The 18,950-nt window shown below is 54.9% G+C and overlaps 1 protein-coding gene across 4 annotated transcripts in view; it reads right to left on the bottom strand.

Annotated features, from left to right (window-relative positions):
- The window catches only part of PLXNA1 (plexin A1), a 276,107-nt gene that overhangs the window by 49,572 nt on the left and 207,585 nt on the right, over nucleotides 1-18,950 (bottom strand). For all 4 annotated transcript variants that reach the window (XM_043551982.1, XM_007059969.4, XM_043551981.1 and 1 more), the window contains exons 13-21: nucleotides 17,618-17,769; nucleotides 16,435-16,555; nucleotides 15,595-15,731; nucleotides 14,457-14,624; nucleotides 12,914-13,007; nucleotides 11,771-12,010; nucleotides 10,702-10,845; nucleotides 7,340-7,574; nucleotides 5,132-5,274 (exon numbers count right to left, since the gene is read on the bottom strand). In XM_043551982.1, the coding sequence (XP_043407917.1) occupies nucleotides 5,132-5,274; nucleotides 7,340-7,574; nucleotides 10,702-10,845; nucleotides 11,771-12,010; nucleotides 12,914-13,007; nucleotides 14,457-14,624; nucleotides 15,595-15,731; nucleotides 16,435-16,555; nucleotides 17,618-17,769 (1,434 nt within the window). The remainder of the gene's footprint in view (nucleotides 1-5,131; nucleotides 5,275-7,339; nucleotides 7,575-10,701; nucleotides 10,846-11,770; nucleotides 12,011-12,913; nucleotides 13,008-14,456; nucleotides 14,625-15,594; nucleotides 15,732-16,434; nucleotides 16,556-17,617; nucleotides 17,770-18,950) is intronic.

The following is an 18,950-nucleotide window of genomic DNA, read 5'->3' on the forward strand; positions in this document are numbered from 1 at the left end:
CTTTTAACTTCTCCCCCGCCATGCTAACTGAGGAAGTGATAGCAGACAGAGTGTGTTCACTACAAACCAACTGCCAAAAGCGAGGCCGAGATGGGCCAGAACACTCCCTAGGAATTCTAGGTTGGGGGGAGGAGGTGGATTCAAATCCTTGCACCTGAATTTGCCCTCCCAGTTTGGATCCAAACCCAGAAGGAGCCTGTTTTCTGGTTCCAGCTCAGCCGTGAGAACATTTTAAGATGGCAAAAGTCTCCCAACAGCAGCTGACCTGACATCCAACTGTACGGAGCCAAAATCTCAGGGGGATTTGGAACCGTCAGATCCAAACCCCAGCCTAAGCCTGAATCCAGATCCAGACCCAAGCCTCACCTCTTAGGCCCAGCTCTAGTTTGGAAGCACTAGCTTTGCCCAGTGAGCTAAGTTCATTGGGGCTACCTAAACAGAGAGGAAAGCGGGAAGTTGGCAGGTAGCGCTGACAGTAGGACAGAAACATCAGCTGCATTCTCACTGGCTTGGCTCTGCCACAGCTGGGGCATCATGGCTGAGCAATGGGACTTCAGACACCTCCCCGCCTCACCTTTAAGGGGCTGAGCCTGAAACAGAGAGCGCGATAGGGCGGAGTCTAGGACCGGGCTGTCACGCTGGGCAGTGAGGAGTGCCACTGGTTAGGGCAATGTTCACATGCAGCTTATGACCCCCCTGAAAATACTTCATTTATAACAGAAATAAAGAGACCTTTATCCAGCAGTACCAATACGCTATACACCCATGTGTGTCTTATACACCCTGCTGGGCATCAGCCAGAGAGCCTGTGAAGAAAATCCATCTTCTCCAAATCTCCCCACCTCCTCCTGTCCCCACACTGTCCTCCCCACACCCCTCTCTCATGCACAGAGGGAAGAACAGCACTGTCTACGGCTGGGGAGTCAGACAAGGGTTTTTTTAATTTCACCTGAGTTGACAAATAATACTCTTCCTCTGCAAGATGCAAATCGTATGGGGTAGAGCCCAGGATTCCCACCGTGCGCCCCAGAGTTACTCAGCCAGCCCATGTGTGGCTCCCATTGCTAGCTAAGGCTGGCAATGCCACAGGAAGACTCTTCCAGTAAAGGGTCTGCCCTGCCCGTTAGCTCACACCCAACACACAAGAGTTCTTCACCAGAGGCTTCATGGCCAGGACAGTGGGGCAGGATGCTACGTGCCACCCTAGTCTGTCCCTGAGAGGGCTGCTTCCCATAACAGCCCCTGCTGGTACACAGAGCAAGAGGCGAGGTCTTGGGATCAAGCCTAGCTTCCTGCTTGCCTGTGAGCAAGGAGTGCTAGCACACGGTGACACCCCCTCACCTCCAGAGAGCTCACCCCAGCTTCCTCCTACACCCTCCCCACAGCCATGCTACACAAGAAAACCTCATGACAGCTGGCCTGAGGACAGGCTTTTATCCACCCTCTGGCCTCCGCGCTTGGAATCAGGGTCTGTCCAACACTGAGGCTAATGCAGAACTCAGCACGGAGGGGAAGTGGGGTCTGGGCCACTAATGACTGGTTAACCTCAAACATCATGGAAAGCGTGACTCCCTCAAAAGCACAGCTCTATGGCTTGGCTGGGGCTTGCAGCAGAGAGGGAGGCAGAACCCCCCGAGAGGTTCATCCATCTACCTCATACTTAGATACTCATCACCATAGCCTCTGAGCGCCCACCTTCATTTTATCCTCACCATACCCTCTGAGCGCCCACCTTCATTTTATCCTCACCATACCCTGCCGTCAGCCAGGCACTGCACCTAGGTGTCCCAAGTCCAAGCTGCAGGCTCCTACCCCCTAACCCATCCTGCCTGTGCAGAGGACGCACTTCTCTCCCCTGCATGACTGTCATCTGTCATCTCCATGGTGTCTGGGTTGGGGGAAAATTCATCCCTGAGTCAGACCCAGGGGGGCAGAAGGGGAGAGAGGAATGGACCTGGTGAGCTTGGGAATGGAGAGCCAGCAGAGGCAGCAAGATAGTTATGAAGATGCAGCCCCCGCATAGCAGGTTTATTTGCCAAGAAGGCCCAAGCTGAGTAAAGCTCTTGTTACAGTGGAAAACGAGAAAACCTCTTCATTTTGTGCTGTGACGCACAGGGGGGAATGACACCTTTGTGCTGTGTGGTAACAGTGCAGTGCCCCATGGCCAGGCCAGGACTGTCTGAGCCTCCTGCAAGCCTGGGGGAAGGTAGATCCATGAACACTGGGATTCTGTGGTGAAAGCCAGGACAAGTGCCTCCCCACTCCCTCCCCGTTGTGGGTAGGGACAAAAGGGAGCATGGGAGATAGAACTACCTGCTACCCTACTGAGAGAGCCAGATCACAGTAGCAGCAGCCATCTGGGTTACAATGAATGCATGTGCAGTTGCAGTTGCAGTTGTAAGGGGTTGATTCCCTGTAATTAATAACTCTGCATCCTGCAGCAGGGCTGAGTACTGCTCCGAAACATGTTCTGAAGTCTACGTTAACATTAATTACTGTGTCCGGTCAGCAGCGAGGGGAAGCTAAGGTTACCCCGCACCACTCCAATCAAGAGCAACCTTGGTACTGAGGAAAACCAGAAGCCAATTTATGTGCACTTGCATGCACTAAATTAAGCAGACATTGAGAGGCTGGGAGGGAAGGGGGAGCTGGTTTGGGGAGCAGGGGGAGAAGGGGCAAGATGCTCTTCTGCAGGGAGGAGCCGTGGAGCTGGGAAGGTGGATGATGTCAGACAAGTCTGCTGGAAACGAGCAGCCAATCATGCATCAAACAAACCCAATTGCATAAATCAAGTACAGTAGAAAATGACAGCGGCAATGATATTAATACGAATACTGATATTAATGTCAGTGAGTGTGGTAGCCATGCAGTGGCTTCCCTATGCTCACGTTGAATGGTACGTGGCAAGATGCATCACGGAGGGACAGGCTGGTGTCCAAGACCACATGCTCAGGAGCCCTGGAGAAGGGGCAGCACAAATGCAGCCATGCTTGTCTTAGACAAGGAAGTGAAGCCCCCTCAGATATGCAGAGAGCCGCCTCGATCATGCTGGTGGTCTCCAGGGGCTCCAGGTCACAGTTAAAAGGAAGGGCAGATGCAGTCTGCTCCACCTAATGCAGATGAGGTGTGGCCCCAGGCTCTTGCCCAGCTGTCACCGTAGGCCTAGCTGGGTGAAGCTTGGTCAGTGCAGCCGCAGAGGAATAAAGCGGGGTGTGGAAGGTGGCAATGCAGGTCTCTGGCAGGGAAGAGCAACCCTCTCCCCAGGTGGGAGTGAAAGCGCAACAATTCCCAGAGGGGAAGCGGGTAGCAAGCACATGGCCCTAGGAGTGCTATAGCTAGGCCGCAGGGTCACCCTCCTGGAGACAAGGTGAAGGATAAGATGGAGACAACAATGATGGAAGCAGCTGCTGGTTGGGTGATCTGTGGTCCCCCAGAAAGACGGGAACAGGCTGAGCCCATGCTTCAATGCCTGGGAGAAGCCTGCTGGTGAAATGTATTATCGCTCTATGGCTGCAATGACCTTTCCACTGCAAGGCAGAACGATACCAGCAGCACAAGGGTTAGAGTCTCAGAATCACCAGCAAGAGAGATGAGCCAGGCCTACTCAGCAGCACCAGCCCCACTCTCTGAGAGCAGCACTAGATGCTTCTCTACTGTGTATTTCCTAGTGCTTTGTCCACTCAGAACTTCCAGTGTGCCAAGCCAGGGGACTTCTGCCATGTCCCTCAGGAGACTATTCCGCAGCCCAGCAGATCTAGCGATCAGAAAAACGTTCCCGCGTTTTTCTTACTCAACATCATCCCATTATACTCCCTCCCCCAAACTGCCCCAGACAGCTCCTCTGCTTCCTTGGGGTTTGCCCCTTCCAGTGTCTCTAGATGGATCCACCCTCCCTCCTCCTGTCGCCATTCAGCCTCACTATGCAGACTTAATTCTTCCAAACTTTCCCCTCTCTGTTGCTCTTCTCTGAATTCCCTCCAACCTGTCAACATCTTCTGGTACCAAGGTACCCAGAACTGTATTGATTGCCCCAGGCACTGCCTCTCCGGAGCCGCACAGACAGGGAGCGGCTCCTCTGGGCTCTGTGATGAGACAGGAACATAAGAATTGCCTGACTGGATCAGACTGGTGGCCCACCTCCAACAAAAGCTAGTACCAGACGCTTTAGAACAAAGTGAAGAAACACTACCATGGACAGTTGTGGAATAACCTGCCTACAGAGGAAGTTCCCTTTTAAGTCTTGTCACTTAACGCTAAACTCCATCTGTTCTCAGTGGGGGCTGAGTGCTTTTGAAATCTGGCCCTCAGCACCTAGCTAATTGCCCCGAAGCCTGGGGGTTTGTATCCCTTATAAAGACATTTTGTTCCTATCTAACATACCTGTGGATCTTCTCATTATCCGTAGAAATAGCTAATCCTACTTTGAACCCTGTTAATTCTTGGCCTCAGTGACATCTGTGCCAATGAGCTCTGCAGGTTAATGATACACTGTGTTAAAAAATACATAGCCCAAGATTGCATTAGGTTCCTCTGCTGCGCTGCACTGCAGTCCTGTAAGCTCTCATCCCTCGGTTAAGGAGTCACAGGGCACCGTAGCAGAGTAAACCTCTCAGTCCAAGAGACGAAACCCTGATGTCACCCAGATTTAGCATGGGGGTCCCAGAGGACCAAGAGGGAGGTTTCAGAACATTGTATGTGCAATCTCCTCAGCCACTTCTGGCTGGAAAACCCAGATGTTACAAATTCAGACCCCAAGAGCTCAGGCGGAGGAAACTGCATGGACAGGTTGCCATGAAGGATGCTCCTCCATGGTCTGTAAAGAAAATGGACTTTTCCCAGAATAGAGTCTCTACCCACTGCAGCATGCTGCAATCTCCTTGAATGGGTGGCCAGAGTCACTCCTGGGTCAGTAATCTCTCCCCATCCATTGCTGAGCCCAGACCTGTGAGATCCCATCATTCATTGAAACTTCCAAGACATCCTCACTAAAAATGAACGAAGAAGCTGCAGTGGTGAACCCTGCAGCAGATGGGCATGAAGCACAGCTCCCAGAGGCAGGTGTCCCCAATGTGAAGCATCAGAGAGAGAGAGAGAGAGAGACAGACAGACACACATACACACATTACCACACCTCCATCTCCTTCAGCACAGGATGGTCTTCTATCCCGGGGAAGAGGACCCTCATGGCATAGGTGCGATAGTCCAGGAAGGGGATGCCAGCCCCGTCTAAGTCGTTCGTCAGCTCGTGGATGTCTGTCTGCAGTTCGGCAAAAGCTGGGATGGAAAGAGCAGAGTTGTGTTAGGGGACCATAGGCTTGCAGGAGGTCAACAGGAGAGGTCAGGCTGGGCCCTAGAGCTACCACACTGGCGCCAGCAAAATACAAGAACCCCACAAATCTAGAGCAGTGTGGGCTGCCCTCCGTCCCTAGCACTGGTAATCAGAGGGGCTCAAGGCAATTTACAGACATCAGTTAGCTCAGTCTCACAATGCCCTGTCAGGAGGGGCAGTACCATTATCCCCATTTTATACATGGCAAAGCAGAAGCATGGACAGGGGACATGACCTCCCCGGGGTCACACATCAAATCAGTAGCAGAGTTGGGAATAGAACCCAGGAGTCCTGAAGCCTCAGCCTCTCGGCTCTAACCCGCCTTGCTACGTGCACATACATAAGAAACCTGTAGGCGGCTGTGAACGACATGGCAGAGATGCTGGGTGAGAGAGAGGTTTAAACCACAAGAATGTTCTCGTTTCACTCTGACCTAAATAATGTTAGAGAGAAAAGCCCAACACAGACCCAGCACCCTGGGGTGAGAACAGGCACAGCCTGAACTCGTGCTAGATAGAGGGGGGGAAATGGTGTCCTCAGCCTTTAATGGTACCCATGGGGGCAGACTTTGGGGGCAAGGGGGGAATCTCTAGCACTGTATAAGGGAAAGAGAAAACACACAGAGAAATCAAATTAACAGCACTTTAAAGGGAGCTGGAAGCTAGGCAGAGGGTTGCAGGCTTGTCAGCCTGATGAGAAAAAACAAACGTCAGCTTGAAAGGATCACTATCTTATCTGTAACTAGAGGGACTAGAAAAGAGAAAAGGCAGGGAAGAGATTGCGCCTTTTAATTAAAAGCAGATCCTTTTATCTGCCAGCTGTGGAAGAGGAGACGAGATCCCCTCCCCTCTCTCTGTCACTATTGCCATCTACATGGATTTTTAGGGGTTTTTTCTTTTTTATTATCTCGTTTTAGGTGCCCACTTCTCCCCCAGCCTCTGGGCTGGCTGCAGTTGGCAGGGTCACGGCCCCAGGCACTGGCTTGCGGCGATAATGGGCAATTAGGTTTTATCGGCAGGATCATAAGAGGCATTCCGTCCAATTTTGCAGCATCCCTCTGTCACATAATGAGAGACTCACGGCCCTTTCTAGGCAGGTTTCTCTAGCCTCTTTTGTCCTCTTTTAGACTTTAAAAACATAAAATCCTTAACCGAAAAAATAAATCCTACTAAAACTAAGTTAAGTTCCCCCCCCAAAAAAAGTCACTTCGCCTGCTCGGATCTCCGGTCCCAAGGGTGGCTTAGAGCAGGGCAAGGTCCCTGTAGATCAGGAGCACAAGGCCAGTACTGGGATGAGAGGGCAGATTATCAGCCTGTTCTGGGTGTGGTGAGTTAGCATGTGCCGTAGGCGAGCATGAAGCTTTGCAAGCAGACATGGTGCTTGCAGAGCTAGATACTGGGGGATATGAAAGAGAAGGGAGCAAGTAGGAAATACTTGTTCAGCAAAGACCCTTGTGCCATAAAACCAGGATGGTGCATCGCAAGGTACTGTGCTGTCACTGTGGTGAGACCATGCAGCAGCCCTGTGTCATATACAGGGGGAATCCTTGTCCCACACTGGGATCAATTTTGTCCCACACTGGGACCAGACAAGGTGCAGACACATCAAGAGCCAGAACAAGCCGTGGCACTCAGGATAGGGACCTGCTGCCTGCAAATGCACACGCAGCAACCTATGGGAATGCAGATGCAGCCAGGGAAAGGACCCAACAATGCTGCAGAGGATGGGGGCATTCAAGGGAGTCTCTGTAGAAATGAGCCTGCCTGCCTGCACGCACGTGGACACCAATACCCTGAACATCTGACCTGGGGGGTTTTGGCTGAGGGATCATGGATGTCCATGGTACTGCTATCTCCTTCACCAAACGGTAGGGTGTGAACAGAGAGTCTTGGAGCAAACACAAGAGGGGAAACCAGAGGCAGCAGAGCTGGCAAGACAGGTGAAGGGGCTGACGGGCGGGGATAGGCTGAAGCTGGGAAGCCGTGGGGAGAGAAGCAGAGACAGACTCACCCTCCTTGCACTCCAAGGCCACGCGGGACTCCAGGTTGTCCATCTGCAGCTGCAGGCGTTTCAGGGTGCGGTCAGCGTCCCGGGACTTGCGCTTGTAGGCGATGAGGACAATGATGATGATGAGCAGAAGGAGGCCGCCCCCGCCGCCGATCCCGATGATGGCAGGCAGTGTCAGGAGGCTGTCCGAGTAGATCTGCAGCGTCCCCGGGGAGAACTCAAACCCTCCAGCCTTGATCTGAGCCACACGGGAGGGAAAGGGCTTCACATTAGGGCCAAGGGCTGGGCAGTGGCTCACCTCCCTGCTGAGAGGGCTCTGTGCCCCCTTCTTCCACCCACCTGCCATCCTACAGGCTGGGGGTGAAATACAAAGAGAGAACTGCAGGGTCCCCGGCCGACTCTCATATGCCCCATAATGCATCTGGGGACAGGAGGGTTTTGCAGCTGGGTGAGTCTGGGAGACTTCCCATTGGCATGGGGAAGAGGTCAAGAGCAGGTTTAGCTCAGGGGGTGCGGGTCAAGGCGCCTCTCCTAACTGAGGCAGGTTATCATCAGAAGGGTTTTGCCAGCTGGGAAGGGGCAGGGAGGGCCTGTCACCCTCACTGGAGCTCATCAGTCCCCCATGACATCCCCATGAGCCAACTAGGGAAATGTGGTCTAGGTGAAATGACTATCGGGGGGTGCACAATGGAGGTTGAAAAGCCATACTCAGAGTAGTGATCAGTGGTTCATTGTCACTGGGCAGGGTATCTAGTGGAGTGTGACAGGAGTCTGTTCTGGGTCCGGGACTGTTCCATATTTTCATTAGTGACTTGGATAATGAAGGGGAGAGTATGCGTATAAAATCCGCAGCTGACACCAAGCTGGGAGGGGTGAAAAAGGCTAATCTCATTCTGGGGTGAATTAACTGGAGTGTTTATGTAAGACGAGGAAGGTGATTGTCCCACTCTACTTGGCCCTGGGGAGGCCTCAGCTGGAGTCCTTCCAGGCACCACACTTTAAGAAAGGTGTGGATAAATTGGAGAGTCCAGGGGAGAGCAAAAAAAATGATCAAAGGTTTAGAAAACGTGACCTGTGAGGAAAGGTTAAAAAAGCTGGGCAGGCTGAGGGGGGACCTGATAGCCACCTCTGCACCCGTCAAAGGCTGTTATACAGAGGACTGTGATCATTTGTTCTCTGTGTCCACTGAGAGTAAGACAAGAAGTAAGGGGCTTAATCTGCAGCCAGGGAGATTTATGTTAGATATTGGGGGAAAACGTCTAACTCTAAGGATAGTTAAACTCTGGAACAGGCTTCCAAGGAGCCTATCCCTGTCACTGGAGGTTTTTCAGAATAGGTTGGCCAAACACCTGTTGGGATGGGCTAGGTTTACTTAGTCCTGCCTCAGTGCAGTAGGATGGACTAGATGACCTCTTGAGGTTCATTCCAGGCCTACATTTCTATGATTCCCGCTTTAAACGGGGGGTGGGGGTGGCGAACCTCCCTTCCTCTTCCTTACGGGGGAGGAGCTGCATGCTGGAATGGGGTTCTCAGAAAGCAGGGACCCCCAGATCACCAGGATCTCTGTGTCCACACAAGTGGCAAGTGTCCAAGGTGTGTAATAGGAAGGTCAGATCATTATCATGCCAGCCTGGGCTGAGCCCAGTGAGGAAAGCGAACCCTCACTTCCGAGGGGCATTGACACCAGAAGGTAGCGACCCTGTGGTTTGGAGGAAGCCATGGGGCAGGCCGCAGAGCAGGTGCAGGGGGCTACAGTGCGAGGGGCTTGTCCGAGCGCACGTAGAGCTTTAATGGGATGCAGAAGACATGCTGGTGTGTTGTCAGCGCCTGTGAGGAGCAGGCAGCGAGTTTGATGTCTCATTCAGACAACATTACAGTAACAGATGGGATGTAAAGTGAGTTCCCTGATGGATGAGGAGCCTGGGGGGACCGTTCTGGGTCCCTTTCAAATACACAAGGCTGCACTGAGATCCTGAGTGCCGCTGCTGCTGAGCTACAACCTGACAAAGAATCTTACTTAAAGCTAACCCAGGGGCTGGGGGAAGTAAGGGGGGCGAAAACCCTTTGACCATATGGCTCAGACGAGTCTCCCGCGGCCAGTAGGGAAGGAACCTAGCTGGCAGGTCCAGCCAGGCCCACCCAGAGTGTGGGTTACAATGGAGCGCGCTCATGGCAGGGCTGGATGGAGCACGCAGCCCCTCTGAACAGACTACTGGGGGTGGGGGACTGGGCAATAGGGAGGCAGGCAGCCAGCCAGGGGCTCCTCCCAGCAGATCTAAGCCCCTGCATGTGCACATAATCCGGTGTTGATGAGCTCTTACCCGACAGGGACCAGTGGCCAGCTGGCGCCAGGCAGGGGGCGAAAGGGGAAGGGCTCCTGCATGCTCCTCAATGTACGCCAGAAGGGGATTAACCCCCTCGGTCTCCAGCCACTGCCCCCTTGATCAGTAAAAGGGGATCTTAATGTCCCAGGCTGAACGTGAGCTACTGCTGGGCACACAATGGTGCGTGGTCAGACTGCGCTGCCCCCAAAGCGACCATCGGTGAGCACCGTGCCAGACCAGACGCTTTGGGAGGCCCCCAGGAAACAAGGATCTTTACAGAGCCCAGTGCACTAGCCCGCAGAGGAACAGCACACCAGCAATGCACTCAGCTTAACAGGCTACCCTGTCCCTCATTGCAGCATGGGCTGAGCCAGAGGGGAATGACCCTGGGGACAGGGCTGGAATTCAGCAGGGCCCCATGCAGGAGGGGATTGAGGGCTGGGGTACGGCAGGGTGCTATGAGGGAGGGGGTTGGGGTACGGCAGGGTCACATGCAGGAAAGAGTTGGGGCTGGGGTACAGCAGGGTGCCATGCAAGAGGGGTTTGGGGTACAGCAGAGCCCCATGCAGGAGGAGGTAGGGGATCAGCATGTCAGCCCATGCCCCACCCTACACACGCGCGCACACACACACGCGCGCACACACACACACACACACACACACACACTTGCTGTCAATGGCAGAGCTGTGCTTCTTGGTAACTTGGGCTACTTTTACGATTGGACACCACAAGGCAGGTTCCCGGTGCTGTGTGCATGCTGCTGCCCGGGGGACTCCCCTGGGGTGTTGCTACAGACCGTGCTCCCAGCAGGGGTGGGGAAATGCAGCTATCATTGCCTCAGAACTCAGGTGGGACCCGACAAGGTTTGATAAACGATATCCCATCTCTGATGTGTAGCTGGAGGCTGTTTGTCTCGGGCCCCACCACACAAGGCTTGTTCAGAGGGAAGAACAAGTGCCCAGTGCATGGCATGGTGCAGTCCTGGCAACACCTGCGAGGATGCCAGGGCCCAAAGAGGCCGGTCTGGGTGGTTAGCATTACCGTGACTTTGTGCTGTCCCGTGAGGTTTGGCGACTCGCACAAGAGCTGGGTCTCGGAGACCGTCAGGGCGCAGGGAGTGTCACCAATCAGCACCGTGTAGTTCAGCCGGGAGTTACCAGCAGCCGGCGGGAGCAGGTTCCGGCCCTTTAAGGGAACAAGGAGTGAGATCATTAGCTCTCCCGCAGCTGGATTCTCCCATCACCCAGCAAATTCTCTCCCTCAGCCTTCTAACCCCAGGGAGAGCAGGAGGCTGCAGGGATCCTTCCGCTCCCCCTTAGTCCTTGATAAAGGTCCAACAAGAAGTGAAGGAAGAGTGGGAATCTGAGCCAGGGAAATACAAAGAAGATGCACCCAGAATGGGCCAAACTCCTGGGGCACGCTCCCTGATTGCAGTGCAGTTACCCCAGGGATGACTTTGTCCCTGAGCTCTGAGAGGAAGGACGCCCCTCCCACTCATGGAGACACATGGTTAACCAGGGAGTGCCCTCGTCTCAAACACTCCACGGCCCTTCTGCAAGGCTCTAAGGTGCCACATACCCACTCGCCCCATGGGGATATTTAAACTGGGGCTTCGTAATCTGGGGAGCACCACCACCCCCTGGTGCCAAGGGGTCCCAACCACCCTGCCCGTCCCATACTGCTGAGGGGGAGGGAGGCAGTTTGGAAAAGGTTGAGACCCCCCGATTTCCATCTCCGTGGAACACACTCCTTTGCCTACCTCCGGCACGCACAACCCCACTTCATCGGCCTTTACCAAGAGCCAGAAAGTCCCACCTGTCCTGCAGGCAGAGGGTCTGTGAGGACACAATGGGGTTCGATGGCTCTCCCATTGCAGGGCAGGGAATGCCCCCCTTCCCCCACTTACCTGGCCGGCACAATCCATTTAACCCCCAAGAGACCAGCAGCTCTGAACTGAACTGGTCCATCCCATCCCCATTTGAGTTCTCTGACCTGCTGTACAGGCGCAGTGAGGAAATGCAGCTGGCCCAGGGCGGAAAAGGAAGCCAGAGATCTGGGGCTGCAATAGGGCAGCACAGGCGATGGTGGAGAAGAGCTGTGGGGGGCTTACCTTGAGGATAAGGGGAGAGCTGGGCTTGAGCTCCAGCATGCCAGAGGGGCTGAGGGGCTCAAAGACGGGGTCCGGATAATAGACGAAGTTGGTGGTATTAACAATCAGCAGCGCCTGGACATTATCCATGACAAAGCCAATCTCATCTGGGCGGTCACCGATCTCGGGGGGGCTCCGGGACGGGTTGTCGATGGATGGAGCGTAGCACAGTATGGTGGTGTCGTTGTAGACAGTGCAGTTCTACAGAGGAGACAAGGCACCAAGGCTGATCAGACCAGTCTCCCATCATCTCAGGCTGTGATACGGTCTGGTCTCAAGCTAAGTTGGCTCAAGAGTGGTCAGTCCCAGGAGGGGAGACCCCCTGCAAGAAGTAGTTGTGCTGAATCTGTAAGGGGACACTCTTCCCTCCAAATCACTCCCGAACCTAAGAGGTGCTGCGCTGTTGGAAGCCCTTATAACGGAGACGCAAAACCAAAGTACTGAGCACTTGTGGCCAGTCAAAATCCAGAGGCATTTTGCACAACAGCTGGTGCTGGGCCACACCCCATCCATAATCCCACCTTCTCACTGCTCCCAAGGGAAAAGGGATATAAAGTGGAGCCCCTATATCCTCCCTCACCACTTGAGCACTGCCTGTCAGTTCCCCCCGAACTGCCAGCGGGATACCGGATTCTTCTCCACTTCCTGTCCTAGACTGTAGTGTAGTGTTGCTATGCAAACACCTCATGTTCCATCCCAGAAGTGGCTGCATTTCAGTGCGGGGTGAAGAGACCCCTGTACGCCTGGGGCCTGATTTTCAGAGAGTGGATGTAAGGAGAGACTGCCAGGGACTGGAGCTTTGCTGTCCCTGAGTCAGTACTATTTCTTCTTCCAAAGCACTTTCACGAAATAGCATCCAGTTCCCCACTCCTCTCCTTCTCCCACACCAGGGACAGACCTGTTTTGGGCCCTCCCCACGTGAGACCCAACTGGCTTGGTGTCTCTCTTCTAATGACTGAGACCATCAAGGTCACAGGTACACAGGGGAGGTGGCAGGACATGCTTTTCACTGGTGTCCTGCATGGAAGCAAGGAGATAGGACTCCTTGCCCTCCCTTCCCCAACCAGGCACAGGGCCTCCCCAGACAGCCAGAGATCTACTTACGTTCTCCCTCTCAGCACTGCTGTACTTGGCACGGATCCTGGGCTCTTTGATGGTGGCCAGGTTGGTGCCTGTCACAGTCAGCAATGTCCCACCGCTAGGAGGCGCAGAGAGGAAAGAGTTAGGAGAGGCTACTCTGGCACAGGGCACCCAGGCATTGGTGAAGGTGGGCACATGCCATCGCTGCTTATCTTGGAACCTGTCCCATCCTGTATGTAACATGAAGCCCTAGAGACTCGCTTGTAAAACTGGAATATGGGGTTGTCACTCCCAACTCCAGTCTGGACACATCCAAACAACCCACCAGCACGGGCCAATGGCGCCACGCTGGCTTCTGTCCATGCAGCAGGAACAGCTGACTTCCACCTTCAGCCGCCGCGGCAGATCGGCCAGAGGCTTCCATTTGAAACAACATCGCCCCTGTGGACCACTCCCATAGCGCTCACCAATTGCCACCTCCGGGCGAGCGGAGCACCGAGAGCACAGCACAGAGCCTGACTGCTTTGGGCAAGTTTTCTGCTGTGCCTATCGGCTTCATGCTGCTGGAAGGTCCTGGGTTTGCAGTCCTGGCGACTGCAGATCTCTGCAAGCTCACAAACCAGCTACAGCAGGCTGCCATAGGGCAAGCTTCCCTCCACCACAGACCTCTGGGATGTGTGGGAAGTTCAGTCTCCAGGGACACACTCAAGCCTTGGCCTCTCTGCTGAGGCTGCCACCATGGTGCCGACTGGGGGTGGGTTCTGGAACATGTACACCTGCCTACCAAGGAGCGAGACCCTCCCACCCCATCTCAACACAGGTCCACGAAGCGGCAGCAGCTGAGAACGTCCAGGGTACATTCCGACTGGCAACCTCCCTTAGCCATCCAGTGAGACCCAGAGGAGTGTGGGAGTCAGAAATGGAAAAGCCCCAGGAGAGTCCACCCAAGTATGCTCTGGGGGCCAGGACAGAGCCTTCTCTGGGTCTTTGCTTGAAATGCCCCAGAGCAGCAGGGCTTCCACCCAGGCCTTTTGGGGAGCCTATTTCACAGCCAGGCTCCAGGAGGGCCGATGGCATGTGCAGTTTAATCAAGTCCTTACCTTCTGCTCCAGCCAATTCAAGCTTTTTAACAGCACATGTAAACCCTTCAGAAATACTTTCATGTTATTCCCTGCAGCCAAATGCCAGGCTGAAAGCCCTTTCCTCTTCCGCTCCCTGCCAGTCTAAGCGCTGCAATCCCAGGAGTGCGCTGAGACCAGGTACCACACCGGGCACCCCTGGCTACTCCTGCTTTCCTCCCAGTGCTCTGGAGCATGTCCAGTAGCCAGCCCTCCAATGGCCTATTGCGGCAGCGCCCAGAGGCCCTGGTCAGAATGGGAGCCCAGGCCTATGAGGCGCTGTACAGAGATATCAGAGGCACAATCCCTGCTCAGAAGAGCTGTGCTAGGGCCCCACCTCTCTTGTTTACTCAGCATATGCTCACACCTGCTAGGGCTCATGGGTAACTCCTCCTTCCCCCTCAGTCCACCCTGGTGAGCATGAGGCTCCCTGTCCCCTGCAGATTTACCTGTTGATGCTCCACTCTGGGTCTATCTTCTGGATGGTGGGGTCCTCTGTGTAATTGTACTTCACCTCGGGGTTGCTCAGCTCAGCCCGGTTGATATTGATGAGGATGGGTGACCCACCAGGGCTCTGGCCTGGTGGCGTCCGGCACCGGATCTCCCGGGCGTTCCTCCTGGGGACAAGGCAGAAGAGCCATCAGATACTGAGGAGGCTCTGAGCATCTCTGGCTATGGGGAGGGACAGGACAGCATCTCCCCCCAGGCTGCACCTTGAGCGCCAGACTCTATTTCATGGTTACCAGCCCTCGCGGGCACCCTCCACCTCCTCCTACTCCAGAGGTGAGCATAGCAGTCAGTGATAGAGGCGGGACACAGAAAGCCACCAGCCCAGTTGTGCAGGTGCCACAACAGTGTTGGAGAGCACCCCCTTGTCAGTTCAAAACACAACTTCACCATAAGCCACGGGACATCTGGGCTGGGGAGTTTCTGGCAATCAGAGAGGGAGCTCTGTGGGGTGTCCAGGACAGCCTCATCAATGCAAGCCCTCCTCAGTTCTAGCCACAGCCTCCAGCTGGGGTGCACTTTGGAACCTGCCGACACCGCTCCTGGTCCCGCCAGCCTTGGGCAAGCCCAGTGGAAACAGCTCCCAAGGCACTGCCCTCTGTCTCTACCCATCTCCCTGCCTTCCCCCGTGGAAGTGCTGGTGAAATTGTCAGTTAACAGAGAGAAAAATAAAACAAAAGGCAGCAGGAGAAGCCAGCACAGCTCCCGACTGTTCCCCATCGCGCGGCTGCTGCAAACAGCAGCGATTAGGGTTGATAACCAGTAATTACCACAGGAAAATATTTAAAGAGCCGCTCCATTATCATCCCTAATCTAAAAATTATCCACTTCATGCCTCAGGGCTTTGTGATTTTAGAGACAAAATCCTCATTCTTTGGTCTCTTTCAGGATCCTTGGAAATAGAAAAGCCAGGATTTCGAGGGAGAAATTCCACAGGAACCTGGCAAAGGCACCTCACTCCAGAACTTTGTTACACCCCAGACATGGCTGTGGGTCCACTCCCCATCCTCTCCGCACAGCCCAGGGATCATACCTGATTCTCCAGCCCGCCCCAGCGATCCCCTGTCCATGGAACCCTACCAAGAAAAGACACACTGTCGTCCCCCGATGGTCACTGTGACATCACTGCCCGCGTTGAGGTGGTTGCCCTCAATGCTAATCCAGGTGCCCCCAGAGAGGGGACCCCGAGCCGGAGTCACACGGTAGAAAGTGGGCGTCTGTCAAGAGAAAGCAACAAATCCAGCAATTCAAGCGTGAGCAGCAAATGACAATGTGCAAAGCCAGAAGCTGCACGAATGGATGAGGGCGAAGGGGGCAGCTGCTATCAGAGCAAGATGTGCAGGAGGTGGGAAGTAGCTGTCGGACAGCAACAACGCACTGAAGTTTAGGGCAGGTGTCTAGAGGGATCCCATACCCCGCTGAAACTGCAGAGATTTTAGAGAGGCAGAGCAGGTAGCCGGGTTTTGACCAGGACACCCAACTTTTGCCAAGAACACCCTGGGATCTAGAGTGACCAGCAGAAAGGAACCTGTGTTTTCTTTCCAGCTGAAAAACAGTGCTTCCAAGCAGCAAAGTATCAACTCAGAGCAAGACGCATTGTGTTTGGAATTACTGGCTCCGCTTCCCAGAGTGTCTGGGTCTTCCTAGGTCTCCCACCCAAGTCCAGAGCCAGCCCATCCCTACTTAGCTTGGGAGAACTGACAAGGTTGTAAACCAAGGTGGGCTCACTGCAGGCTTCAAACTGGGAAGATGATTACATAATTCCCCCATGTCCATCCCTCCTCCCCACTCCCCAGAGATTTGTTTCTATGGGCTCTGGTGTCCCTGGGAGGGAGGGGCATTGGTAACTACAGGGCAAGGGGAGGCAGACATGCTGGCAGCCAGAAGGAGAGAGTGGTGGATAATACTGTATAACCTTACCACAAACGTGAAGCTTTTGGGGGATGTGGCCCTGTAGCTGGGGGAGCAGTCCCTGATGCACACCTCCACACGGGCATCGTGCGCTCGGCCTGGGCTGGCGTCTCCGATCTCACACACAATTCTAGGGGAAGCAGGAAAGGAGCTCTCAGCGCATTTCACATGGTGGGGCTGCTCCGCAGAACTACACATGGATGCCCTGGAGCAGAGGGGTTGGGGAGCCGAGGGCTGGCTGGGCTGGGTGTGCATGTCTCCTGGAAGAGCAGCTACCATGGTAGCTAGACTAGACTAGACTAGACTAGACTAGCTTGACTAGAGGGCCATGATTAATTTTGCACAGCTCTTTCCTTGCCACTTGGCCCTGTATTCTGATAGGCTGTTATGATTCAGTCCATGGAGAAGCAGGAAGTTACGGCTCCCAGCAGCATGTGCTTGGAGGGGAAGGGAAGGGACAGTCCAGCACTGATCAGCTGTCAATGGAGTAGACCTCCTGGCTGCCAAGGAGCTCCATGTGAGCACAAGGACATGTGGAGATCTTCCCCAGAGAGCCCGTGTCCCCTCGTCGCCTCTGTCCACAGCAAGCAGAGCCGCCCGCTGGCTCTCTCCGACTGTTCAGGTTAGCCCTTCACTGCCACCCAGCCCAAGGACAGGCCTGGGGGCTCATGGGACCAGAAGAGCTGTTCTCACCAGGAGACTGTGTCAGGGTTTAGATGCCCCAGGACACAGACAGGCCCATTTCCCTGAAGACTTGCTGTGCTGGTGAACCAGTTATCAGGGAGAGCTAATGCTCAACCTCGCTACTTAACTGCCCAGTCCAGCCCTGCTCCCAGCCAACTGCGAAGCTGGACGTGCTCAGACAGCAGCGGGTGTCAGAGTGGGGTCGACAGCTCTCTGCTGATCGAGATCACAGCTCTAGGTGAGGAAGGCAGCAGGGGACACTAGGGCCAGTCTAGAACTGGCCAGCGTGGCCTGCAGGCTGGGTGGGTTTGCAGCTGCCATCTCTCTGCACTGGCTTGGCATGGGCTTTGCCCAGTTAACCCCAGTGTTAACACCAGCTCACAGCAGCGAGGGTGAGCGCTCCCACTCAGAACACGTGAACCCCTCCAACCTGGAGTGGGGATGTGGGGCACCATCTCTGGCTACCAGACCAGGGCATCTGACCGCCCCCTGCCAGTTGGGCACTTACTGCTCAGCGCTGATGTACTCGCTCTCGATGGGGATGCACATCACTTTGCCGACCCGCACTCCCAAGCGCACATCCTCAAACTTCAGGCCTAGGTTCTCCCCGGTGATGGTCAGACGGGTCCCTCCTTGCCTGGGGCCGGTCTCAGGTGACAGCTGAGAGAGAGCAAAGCAAAGCTTGACTTGGAGGCAGCAAGAGGACAGGGAGAGAGCACTCTGGCCAAGGGTACGCGGGCAAACACTTTGGGCTACTGCCCACACAGAGCAGAACAGGCCCCCGTTCACCCCGGGCTCCCCCGAAAGCCCCACAGACGGTAAGCTGCCTGGCACTTCGGTTATCTGCCTCAGGTGGCGGAGCAGTGGAGTCCACCCTGCTGGGATCTGAATGTGTGGCTCCAAGGAATCTGGGTCTTTCAAGGCACTGAGCCACCCCCTCTAACTCACAGGAACTCTGCACACGCCCACAAGTGCCTGCTGATGCATAAGCACAGACCCAGCCACAGGGACAGCCATGGAAGAGGTAGGCCTGCCTGGCCTTCAGACAGATCACGAACTCTCTGGAATCAGGACCACACCCTGGCCAGAGGACCAGCTCCACTACACTCCTGCTGCCCTGGCAAGGTCAACAGAAGCCCTGCAGCGAGGCTGCTGCCCCAAAGGCGATGGACGCTAACCCCTTCCCCACTGCCACCCCTCTCAACAAACAAAGCCTGAGCTGGTGCCAGCTGGGGAGAGAAGGGAGGTCCCAACTTCGAGACGCGCCTCATTTAGCAGGATGATTCCCAATAAAGCAGACAGGTGTGGCCTGACAAAAGCCGGCACGATGACGGATGAGCAAAGAGGCGCAGGCCCGCCACTGCTGCTAACAAGGTAATTATGGGCAATTTTACACCAGATTTCACTGGCCCGGGCGCTCAGCACACACCTGCAGGCACTAAACAGAATTAATGGGAGAGCATTGTGCTCCCATGCCAGGGGCTGGGTCATTGGCAACACGGAGCCTGGGGAACGGGAGGCAGGAGGAGGCTGCCCCGGCAATGCCCATGGGCAGTGGACTATTAGAGTGGTGCCAGTGGGGAGCGAGCTGGCGCGTTAATACAGGGACAGCACCTTGACCCAAGAGCACGCATTTGACCTTCCCACACCACAGCGGGGAGCGCTGGGAGAGATCGTGGCGCTGTCCTTGACAGCCCCAGGTTGCTATGGAGAAGGCCTCAGTGCCGGAGCCAGCGCCTTCCTTTCAGTGAATTTCCTGTTCGAAGTCATGGCTGGCCCTTTCCTTCCGCCTCACCCCAAAGCCCATACCAGCTCCCTATGGGACTGCTGCAAAGCCAAGC

Source organism: Chelonia mydas, chromosome 7 (genome assembly GCF_015237465.2).
Source record: "Chelonia mydas isolate rCheMyd1 chromosome 7, rCheMyd1.pri.v2, whole genome shotgun sequence".
In the NCBI taxonomy this organism is placed as follows: Eukaryota; Metazoa; Chordata; order Testudines; family Cheloniidae; genus Chelonia; species Chelonia mydas.